This window comes from Apis laboriosa, unplaced genomic scaffold, assembly GCF_014066325.1.
Source record: "Apis laboriosa isolate Shangri-la unplaced genomic scaffold, ASM1406632v1 scaffold22_cov146, whole genome shotgun sequence".
Classification (NCBI taxonomy): domain Eukaryota; kingdom Metazoa; phylum Arthropoda; class Insecta; order Hymenoptera; family Apidae; genus Apis; species Apis laboriosa.
Genome location: NW_025222414.1, coordinates 259848 through 272404, shown reverse-complemented (window position 1 = coordinate 272404; position 12557 = coordinate 259848). Strand labels below are relative to the sequence as shown.

Genomic DNA, 12557 nt, shown 5'->3' with positions numbered 1-12557 from the left:
ACTCATACATTCATGTTAGTAAAATAATTTTACTATTTTTTTTAAGATAAATTTAACAAGAATCTTTTAAATAAAATTTTATTTATAGCATTGAAGAAATATGATTAACTCATCTAGACAATTATTTATCGTAACTTAAATTTAAAAAATTCGCATTATACAAAAAACATTAATAAAGTTATATACGATTGCATTCAGAATATTATTCAATGTGTAATTAATTGTAAATTAAATGATTTTTTTATAAAAAAAAAATTATGCTTTAAAATATGCTTGACTTGAGCAGAAGTACATATTTGGACATAGCACTATATAACAGTATCACATTTTAGATAAAGCCCAGCAATTTATAATAACGCAAAAATAATGATATATTTACATTTTTTAATAGACAATATGTCTTCGATAAATTTTACTATTTTTTTTTCTATGTTATGAGCTATACATTACAAAAAAAAAAAAAAAATGTGAAATTTAAATTATGTTAAAGTTTCTATGAGAATATAAATAATACTAAAATCATTTAAAAATTATTGTACTAAATTAGATCAGTTTCAATAGTTAAATATCCTACTGGTGTTATTTTTAATACATTAGTTGAGAATATTAGCACGAGAAATAATATGAATTTTTGAAAATTAATTCTGAAACTAAAATATAAATATTTTAAAAAATTCGAAATAATAAAATATTATATTACAATTTATCTGATGCATGTTATAATTTATCCGATACTGTCAAATTTCTTCTAATTATTTTCTTGCAATATATCGATTTAAATCGTGCTTCACAGCATTTATTATTTACATGCACAGATATGTTGTACACATCCTTAATAATCTAATGAGATAAAGTTTTTCGGTAAAGATATATTACTTCTATTGGACATGTGGAATTTATAGCCATTCGAATGCACAGCAATTGCTCATAAACAAACTACTAATATCTTGCTCTTGCTGTTTAATAATTTTATACAGAACAAAGGTGTTTTAATTAAGAATACACCTATAAATTATAGTTAGTAGAATACACTTTTTTTTCATTTCTGTTACGATCTTTTTTTATGATTTATATTCGTATTTTTAATTCATTTGATTTTTATATTTTAAAGTATTCAAGCCGACTTTAGCGATAATTTTAAAAAGAAATTATACCTTTATCTGAGAGGGCATGTCGTTAGAAGCGGAGGTATGGAAGTTAAAGAAGTAGGCTCCCTTAAATTAAGTTTATGCAGTTCTTCGTCGGCTTTGTTGTGTTTCAACTCTTGCTGAGTGTACAAAAATTTATTCCATTCATCAATTCTAGGATGTGCCAAATGCTATGTTAAAAAAAAAGACGTAAATATTCAATATTACTCATCAATATTATTCATTATTCATTATTCAAATATTATTAAATTAAAATAAATAAAGATCTTACCTCAGCAACATCGTACACCCAAATCTTTCCAGAATCATCGCCAACAGTTACGTGTAAACCGCTCGGTGTCCATGAAACTCTGTTAAGAGCCGGACATCCATTAATAACAATACTAGCCGTAGGTACTTCAGTATCTTGATTAAGATTCCACAAGTCTAATCGTCCTGAGTCATCTACAGCAGCGAATAGAGCCGGATGAGTAGGCGACCACGCAACGTCATAAACGTAATCGCCATTATGCTCGAAAGAGTATAAAGGTTTGCTTTCTTTAAGGCTCCACAGTTTGATCGTCCAATCGATAGACGATGTTAAGAATAGATGCGAGAAATCTATTCCACCTTGTACAGCATGTGCGCTAATTCCTGTAACTGGTCCTTGATGACCTTCGTAAGTCTCCAATACGCCTGCTTTTGTACCGTGGCGACAAGCTAATAAGGAAAGAGTCACAATAATTTCCATAGGACGGATATATCACGTATGTAAAAAAGGTGTTTAATTTGATTAAAAAAACTTATTTACCAGAGTATACGGTTCCTTCTTCACTACCTACAACGAAATTATTGACATCACCATGGGGGAATGCTAAACAAGTGGCCGCAATTGCTTTCGATTGTTTAGTGTGAAGATCCAATGTTTCTTGCGGTTGTGACAACATGTCTAAACTCCAGGAGCACAATTTTCCATCGGTCGATATACTTATTAAATTGTGCGCGTTTTGTGCCCCAACAACGTTTAAACAGTACACAGGGTGCTAGAGAAATGTTATTCTTAATGTTACATAATAATAACATGTACTTATGTTGAACAATTGTCGAATAACTTACGGTATGTGCGCTTGCCGATAATGGAGTACGTTGAATAGGAGTTCTCTTCTGCACTCTGTTATCCCAGAGTACGATCTGTCCGGAATAAGTACCCCCTAAGATTAAATTAGGATGAAATCTTGCAAAGGTGGTCGACATGACTGGAGATTGACAATGAAAAATGAACTCTGGCGTCGTTTTCTTGAACTTTGTGTTCCAAACCAAACACACCCCGTCGGGATCGTTCGGAGTATCATCGTTATTGTTATAGGAGGCTGCGAGGAGTTCTGGAAACTGGGGCGACCAGTCCATGGAGGTCACGCATCGATTGCGGGACCATCGATCGCAGAAGAACCATCGATTCAACCACAAACGTTGATGATTCTTTTCATCCCTACGAAACGAGTAACATCGAATATCGATCATGAGAATAATCAAGCATTATATTTATCTTATACTCACATCCCGTCTTCGCCATCCATAGTACCAGTATAATCGCTATAAATATTAACCGATTCTCCTAACGCTCTTTCCACAATTCTACTAGTACGATCGAGGAATCGTTGGAAATCTTCGGAGAGTATAATCATTTGTTTCTCCTCCTCGCTCAGTTCCTGTACTGTGGATTGAAATTTGTAAATAATAATAATTGCGACTATTGAGGATTAATATAATAATTTTAAACGTAGAAAATTACCTTCTTTAGGTTTTTCCTTTTCCTTCTCTTGCTCCACTTGTGTAACCGCTGGCTGCACTTCCTTAACTTGTGGCAAACCATGGGGAAGAATTCCGGGTGGAAGCTTGCTTTGGAAACCATCCATATGCGGCAAACTGTTCTCTTCGTCTTCGGCTTGGCCATCATCAAATGTCAAAACTGTGGTGAATAAGCTGGTTCCGCCACGAATACCCTAATTTCGATATATCTATCTACCTCTGGCAAAACTGCCCTACTTTTTTAAGATTCGAGTGCGCTACGTTTAAGAAAAAAAGAGAGAAAAAAAGAGAGAGAGAGAGAAAAAAAAAAAAAAAGAAAGGAAAAAAGAAAATAACTATAACTATAATCTCGTAAACACTACGTATTCTTTTTATTGGTACCTCCTACGAGACATTCTAATGTAAAATAAATAATTGCAAAGACCTATTGCGTAAAAATATGCACGAAACAATAAGAAAAGAATAAAAAGAGAGCGAAAACGCGATGCATGCACATATTTGTGCAAATTTGTGTAAATCTTTGGTTAATTTAAAATATATTAGCGTATAATCGTGTAATATTGTAATAATATCGTAAAAGATAAAATAAAAACTTTTTGCCAAATGAACAAATTTGAAAGCGTAAAATTGAAGGGATGCAACTCTCTTTCTTACAAAAGCTTTTTTGTAGAAGTATATAAAAAAAAAAAAAAAAAAAAAAAAAAAGAAAAAATAAAAAAAATTTATTAAAAAAAAAAGAAAAAAAAATAATAATAAGAATAATAACTGATTTAAAGGTGAACAATCACTGGGATAAACAATTAAATAAAATCTCATGCAATGACATTTAATTACGTAAAGAAGGTGGACTGCTTGTTGGTGGATCATACAAATAAAAAACTTTAAATTTTCATCTGAGACCTTAGATCGATATGAAAATCATTCGAAACGAATCATCTCTCCACCCTTAATTTTAGAATAAACGCAAATGAAATGAAAGAATGAGTCGAGGAAAATGAAAGATTGATCGATGATTTTTTAAGTGAAGTATACGTTGCGTTACAATGTAATATATATATGTATATATATATATATATAACACATCAATTGATATAAATATTCTCGACATAAGTATCCATTAACGAATAGAGCTACGTTCTTATCACGAATTTTGAAACATCGAAGATTGCACATTAATTAAAAAATTAAGATAGAAAAATTGAGTGGAGTTATATTAACGCAACTTCCCAAGTCTCATGCAGCAGCTCTAGAGAATATGTAATTTATATATAAATATATATATTAATTAAAAAAAAAAAATTATTAAATAAAAAAAAAAAAAAGTATATATATAAAAATATACGTATAAAGAAAGAAAATGAATTTTAATCTAAATCTAAAGCATTGAAAACAAAATATTCCCTAGATGTGAAATGAAATGAGAATGATAATGATTTATTAATGATGTATCTCGATCATGCGTAGTAAGAGATAATGAACATTCTAAATGAAAACTGTGAGTGTATAATAAAGATACGTCTACGCATGCATGAACAAGTGAAGCAAAGATTTATACAGTTATACGAAACAAAACCATAAAGAGAACTACTTAACAATCTGATGATTTATCAAGCAACTTCGAGTGTAAATCGATAGTACAAGTTCCCTCCTTTCAGTGCATATAAATACAATAACTGAATAGAAGAAAAAAAAACTTGAACGAAAAGTTATTATTTGTCAAATGCAATTTTGTGAAAATGAATATATAATAATTCTTGTAAACTGGTGATATTAATTATGGTAGAGTGAACCGTCTCTAGAGAGGATTACCTACCTGTAAATTCGTCCTCCCATTCTAAACCAGGATTTAGATTGTACTCGTCTTGAAGGAGGGAAAAGAAAATGTCAATCAATCACGTGTTTCATTATGTTAGTTTGTGTTTTGTTTCTGATTTCACGTCTCTCGTAGAAAATTATTGATGTATACCATGGAAATATATATATATTCTTTCCTCATTCCTCGATTGTAACAATAAAATTATTAATTATTTCAAAAATTAGTTTGCAAAAAATATATATTATATTACGATATAATATGATGTTGTTAAATTATTCAGAATTGAAAAATTAAAATCGAAAATCACGAGATAAGATCTATTCGTTAATGTTTCTTTTTCGTCATGCAAGATACATCAACAATTAGCTAGAAAGATTGAAATAATAATATTGGATCGGAGATGGTATAATATTAATTATAAATATATCTATAAACATGCATAATATATTATGTATAATATATCCTGTATATTTATATTCATTAAATAAGATATACGCTCCAAAGGGATCGATATATCGTAATTGTATCGATTTCAAAATTTTTATACAAAATTTTAATTAATTACATTACATAATAATATATATGATATATTTTTAAGAAATTACAATCCCTTTAGGCTTTTTGAATAAACTTCAGTTAAAAATCATCATGTATGTATTATATTATATTTTTATTCGAATAAGCTATTTAATTTAAGATAATTTAAAATTTTTAAGGGAATATTAACTTTATAATAAATTAAACTTATTATGAAACATAACATTAAAAAGTCTGAGAAACAAGTTTTTAGAGCAACAAAAAAAAAAGAAAATGAAGTTGAGGAAGAATTTGTAAAATTTAAATATTTTAACATAATAGACTGACATCTCCGACTATTAATTTATATTAATATAAGTCCACCTTTTTTTTTATAGATTTATTTTAAATATACGAAATAAAATTACGCAAATTGTTTTTCAAAATAAAATTGCATCATAGGATATTATATAACGTACAGAGAGATATTTAATTGAAAAAAAAATATATATATTAATAAAATTGTAAATATATTGTATTATTCTCACAAAATGTATTTCTATGTGAACAAATAATTTTCTAAAAAACTTTTTCGTTTTATTCAATGAATTTTCTTGCTATATCATTTTCACAAAAAACGAAACCGTGCTGTTAAAAAGCAATATTTGCAAATCGAACTTTTGCGACACTAAAAGCTCAAGCCACAGAACTCATTGCTGTGTTCTTTTCTTCTATTTTAATAAAACTTTACTTATACACAATATTTACCGGCTCCAACACCATAACATCCTTTCCCATGTTAGTACACTATAGTAACCCAAAAATTACGAAAATTATAACCGTGAGAACACGCCGAGAACTCTGGAAGGTGCGTTAAGTTGTGACAAGATTTGCCAATGGATATTCGCAGAATAAAATATTCTTTGTTCCAGACAATCCCAGTTTCAAACACAATATCGAATAATTTGATATATTACTTCAATTTTTTATAAAAATATAAAATTCTAATATAAAATTCTATTATAAATTTTCATTAAATAAACATGATTTTATTATTTAACAATATTTCTTTCTTTATACTTGATCAATAAAAAAAAAATATTATCATTAATAATTATGGAATCATGAATAAAATGTAAACAAAAATAGGATTTTTTTATATTACTAGTTAGAATTTTTTAACTAAATTGTAAATGAATAGCTTAAGTATTCCAAAGGTAGTCTGTAAATTCATGAAATATATTTATTTAATAATAAATTGAGTTGTGTTTTGAGTTGAATATCGTTTAAAAGATTTATATATTTTAAGAATATTTATTGAAATATATACAAGACATGGAACTACATTTTGCAATTTAATTTTAAAGATAACTTTTTGTTAAATATTTTTTACATTGTGCTTTATAAATTGATATCTAATTTTTAACAAGCATTTAGAATTATACTTCAAATTGTATAGAATAAAAATTTATACAAATTTATGTGTTCATTTCTTTTCATTGATGTATCTACAGTGCATGCTTTTATAGTTGTGTAAATGTTAAAATATTTCCGTTTGAGAATCGGGATGTCAGATAAATACTTAAAAAATAAATAAAGAAACTAAAGATAAATACACCAATAAAAAAAAGATTAACAAAAAGATAACAAGTAAAAGAGCCAAAAAGTCCAAAGCAAGATACAAGATAGCAAAGATATTTTAGATTCTGGGTGGAGAGCCATTTTTATAATCTACAATACTGATAAAATTTAATTCAAATTTAGCTTATTTTGCTATTGAACTTTTACGTGAATATTTGAGCTAAAGAGAAAGAGAGAAAAAGAGAGGAGAGAGTGTGCATTTTCTAGCTTACTAATTTTTAATGAAAGGTAATCCATTTCATGGTTCTCTTACCTTACAAAATTTATATTAATGTAAAATTTAGAGATTTGCATTTGAAATTTAACTATTAAATATTCGTATCGTCCTAATAATTTTAAATCTTTATATTTCGTTTATATATTCGTATACTTTATATACTATCAATCCTAAGAGAATAAACGGAATATATCTAAACCTAAATCTGAACCTAAAACTTGTTGAAAACCAAGAGAAATCATAACTTACCGTAATAGTCGAATGCATGAGCTGAGAAGAGGAGGGAAAAAAATTGCACTTAGTTACAATCTTTTAAGAATGCACTACACTAATAGCACCTCTCTACACTCAGACTATAAGCATTTCAAGAAAAATGATTTCATAAATAAAATATCTAAGAAAAATAGATAAAAAAAGAACACAATATTATTATATTATATGTTTATAATTAAAAACTTTAAGCAATATATTTTCTAATATTTTCTTACTAACTTGTTTCAAAGCATATTCTTATATTGCATTTATACAGCTTGCTACAAATATTTATATATATTTATCTTTATAAAAATCAATTTCTTATAATCATTTGTTAATGATAAAAGAGAATTGAAATTTTAATCAATAAGTTTTTATACGCTGAATGTAGTTAGGTGGATACATATTTGTAAATTTTTATATTATGCAGTGCTGTGGTTCCTATATATGTAAGAGGAAACATACATATTCAATTCTTCTTACATTATTGAAGCACAATTCAATTAATATAATTTCAATCTTTGTCGTCATAACTTAATACCTTTTAAATTTTACACTGATTACTTAATATAAAATAATAAAATATTTGTTATCTAATGTGACTACCAATGGATGCTTATTCATAAGCAAAATTCAATATCTCACTTACATCCCTTGTCACACTTATTTTCACCCCCCTAAGTATCTCAGAAATAAACTATGAATTGAAAATAAAAGTTTCATTGAAGGATTAAACAAATTCATAATGCGCTACACACTATAATACATAAAAAATAATGGACATTACATAACATTTTTAAATATTGTACAAAATATCTTTAAATATTTCTTTTTGAATATTAAATAAATTACTGAACAATTGGATTGCTAACTTATTACAATTAAGACAATTACTACAATTAAGACAATGCTGTTGTCTACAAATATTCATATCCAAAATATCAATAATTATTAATTTGTTTAATAAATTTGCTAGCACACATGAGTCAAGGTATACTGACTTTTTATTTAATGTTCTTTAAATTTTCCCAACAAACAGGACGCCTAATGTTAATGTATGTTGTATATATAACTTTAATAAAATGTTAGTATAAATTAAATTATGTAAAGCACGTTAGAAGCTTATTTATGCAAACAAATAGATAATGTATATGGAAGTAATAGATGAAGTATTACTATTATAACTGAATAATTATCATTATAATTAAATAATATATAATATTCTTTAAAATTTTTTCTTATAATTTTTAAAAATCAAAATATTTTTATACTCTAATTTTTTTTTTTTTACATTTAAAGAAATTCATATAAAAAAAAAATGTTTTAATTTTTATATTTCAATATCTATCTATTTCCATGTACAATGTTTATAAATTAATTAGAACTGTAGAATCATAAAATTTAATCATAATTCGATTTATTTTTAATAATATTTAACAATACATAAAAATATAAATATAAATATAAAAATTAAGTATCAAAAATCAAAATATTTTCAGATTTGATTCTACATTTCTCTTTTATAAATATAGATAGCCATGTATCTACCTCTATAATAATATACTGTTGTACAACAATAATAGGAAAGGTAATAAAAAGAAGACAGAACATACATAGGTAGTTTGGTGCAGACCCACCTTTCCTGGGACGCCACCAGTCAGTCTCAAAGTAGCCTGCGGAGTAAGAGTGAGTTGGTGTTGTTGTTGAACAGGAGGAGTAGATGGTGTATGCAGAAGAAGATGCGGACAGTCCTTATGTCCAACACCAGTTGATTTGACCATTTGTATCGCAAGACAATGGAATACGCGTATATTTAATAATGCCGCAAAATCAGTTAGGTATCGGGACACGCATGTAACACGTAACATATCCCATATTTATTGAATCTTTTTTTTTTAAATTAATAATCATTATAAATATGAATATGTTTTGCTAAACATATTGAATTTTATTTCATGAATAGTATATATTTAAAATATATTTCCAAAATTAATATTAAAATATAAATATTAATCAACACAAAATAGTAAAGTAGGTGGTATGAAAAATGAAAATATTCTAAAAAAATTTTTATTGCTTTTTATAATTGCTTAATAATTATTTAAAAAACAAAATTAAGAAATTAATAAAATATTGAAAATTAGAACTAACTGAAATTGCGGTTTAATAAAACGGAAAAATATTTTCTTAAAAAAGTAATTTCCACCACCAAGAGATAATATTTGTTTCCACAACCTGATTTTATATTAGGTGTTATCCATTTCTACTTAATACTTTCCCTTTATAGTACGTAAAAATTTACAAACAAAAATTATAATGTTTGCTATTTAATTGTTAGAATACCCTTAGAAAAGAATTTATTACAGTTATAACAAGACTCAGTATTATTAAAACAAAATACCAATTGTAATAATATTTTTCTGTTCTTGAACACAATATTTATATATCACAATACTATTAATATTTAGCAATATTAAATTTATATGGAGGAGTAAAATTAATTTGTTATTATTCTTATTAGTACTGAAAAAAATATTATAAAAGAGAAGTGAATCCACTTTTTAATATGTTTAAAAACTGTTCACACAAAAAAATATTTTATATTTAAGAACATAATTATTTTTTTCACACATCTAGGGATATTATAATTTAATAAATATGAAAGTAAATAGATACCACCTTTAAGATAAATATTTTGTCTATTCAAAAAGTGCTGAAAACTATTGAAAACTCAATTGAAAATAAAAACTAGCATACACAATAAAAAAAAAAAAAAAAAAAGAGAAATAAAATGTCAATCACTACACATATGTAACATGTTACTTATAAACATTTTTTAAGAATATGTAAGTTTCCTCATTAGTTAAAATTAATCATACAACATAATATAAATAAGAGAAACAACTCTCATTGTTAATATAATAAAATCAATATTATAAACAAGTTATATTGGTATGACTAATTGTATAATACAATCAATAAACATATTGATTAAAATATTATAAAATATCATTAATTTTTTAAAAATTAAAAACTATTAAGAATTTATTAATGACATCATTAATGGCATATATGTTTTAAAAATATATAAATTCTTATATACACCACCCACTTTACCATATTTAATTATGTTTAGGCATATGTGAAAGTGATAGCATTTTTTGAAATATTAAAAAAGTGTTAAATTTTAATCCTCTGTATTCTTCTTTAAATTTAAGAGAAGAAATAGATATATATATGCTCTTTTTTATAATTCATAATTTGTAATAATATAATTTTCAATATTTAATAATGTGTAAAAAAAATAAGTTATAAATTAGTACAAAAATTTTAATTAACAGTAAAAATTGTTGTTATAATCTAAAAAATATAAAATATATTTTAATTTTTATTGTCTTCTTATATTTAAAATAAACCTTATTTTTTTTTCCTCTTCATATTTTCATAAAAGAGATTTTTAAAAATACAAACAATAAGCAAAGAATCAAAATATTGCATTAATCATTTAAGAAATTTATCTAATTTAATATAGGAAGATTTGAATAAGTTTAATCAAAAAGTAATTGGAATGCAAAGGATTAAAGATTAATATTCAATTAAATAAATAATATATAATAACATATACTTCATTATAAGTGTCAAACATTCTATTTTTTTATGTCAATACTGTACTTTAGTTTAATTTAAATATATTATAAATATATTATACAAACACTAAAATCTTTTATATAGCTATATATAATTTTAAATTCACACTTAAAAATAACACAAAGTGCAACAATTTAAAAATTGAATATAGTGACTCACCGTCGTGAGATGTGTGTGATGTCTGAATAGTTTGTGTTTGTTTAGTATATACCACTGGTTCTTTTGGTGGAATATTAGTATGTGCCACAGAAACAATTGTTAATTCTCTATTCTTCTTCCTAGCACTAATGCTATAAAGGAAAATATAAGTTAAATTATAAATACATTTGTGTATTATATAATAATTAGAAACTATTTAATATAATATAATATAATATAATATAATATAATATAATATAATATAAATACCTCTGAGCAGAATTTATACTAGATGGTTGTAAACTGGCATCAGGAGTAGCATTAGCACTTTGTTCTGGAGTTAAGGAATTCATACTAGATAAACTGGATAATACATCTGTGAATAAAATAAAATATATATGAAATTAGATAAATTATAAAATCAAAATATAATTATTTACCTGATACTGGTGCTACACCCAAAGATGAAAGCATAGCATCCAATTCTTTGCGATGATCTTTATCTGCTCCTGCAGCACGAACTGTAGCTTCTTCAACCTACAATAAAAAAATATAAGAGATAAACAAACGATTCAAGAAAATTATTAAATATAAAATTTTATTAAAAATCATATTTTTACATCTTTTTGTTCTTTTTCTCTTCTGCGCCTTTCTTTTTCTTCTCTAATAGCTTGAAGCTTGGCTTTCTTCCTTTCAAGTTCTGCTTTTCTGTCAGACATCATTGTGCTACTTTCTTAATTCCTAAACAATATTCATAAACACTTTAATAACAAAAGAATTTGAAAATGTATGAAATAATTTCGATCACATTGTTGGAATCTAAAATTCTTGACAAGTTTCGTAAAATTTATTAACGGAACTTCAACTGCGTTTAGTACGATTATTGATTTCTGTTCTATGACGTCAGTTTCAGATCAATTTTTATTCTATAATAAATATATATTCAAATAAAAAATTTTTTTAATTGAAAGAGAACAAACGATTTGATCAATCGAAAATATTACATATAGAGAAATAACACTAATTAATATTCAAGTTAGAACATTTAGTACTGACTTCAACGAGGAATACCCATCTGTCATATGATAATATTTACACAATGAATTATTTAAAAATATTTCGTTTTCAATGAAAAAACACACAAAACATTCACCTTCTGTTGTGTAACGTATTTTTAAGTATAAATGCTAAAAATTGTCGCAGTTTCGATTTCTACATTATCTATTCGACCCGCCCGACATGCAAACCTCTTACATTGCAACAACAGCACCACAGTATCAATACCTCGTACTAACGGAATATTCGGTTCACTACTACACAATTGCTATCATGTAGTTTATAAATTCAGACACTAGATGGCAGTAAATTACTATATGTAATGTGGAATAAG

At 25.8% G+C, this 12557-nt stretch overlaps 1 protein-coding gene across 19 annotated transcripts; it reads right to left on the bottom strand.

The window, feature by feature from the left end:
* Positions 1-64: 64 nt before the first annotated feature.
* LOC122713135 (cytoplasmic dynein 1 intermediate chain) lies at positions 65-12451 on the bottom strand. Of its 19 annotated transcripts, none has more exons than XM_043933325.1 (14): positions 12321-12451; positions 11788-11908; positions 11608-11704; positions 11438-11543; positions 11189-11319; positions 8995-9132; positions 7376-7396; positions 4750-4797; positions 2920-3096; positions 2685-2841; positions 2244-2616; positions 1939-2170; positions 1420-1847; positions 65-1318 (listed from the first exon to the last, which is right to left on the bottom strand). In XM_043933325.1, the coding sequence occupies exons 2-14, from the start codon at positions 11887-11889 to the stop codon at positions 1157-1159; spliced, it is 2172 nt and encodes a 723-aa protein (XP_043789260.1). In that variant the 5' UTR covers positions 11890-11908; positions 12321-12451; the 3' UTR covers positions 65-1156. The 19 variants fall into 19 exon arrangements, with proteins under 19 accessions (XP_043789260.1, XP_043789261.1, XP_043789264.1 ...); XM_043933326.1 differs by having other exon boundaries at positions 2920-3072; XM_043933329.1 differs by having other exon boundaries at positions 8995-9054.
* Between the last annotated feature and the right edge of the window lie 106 nt (positions 12452-12557).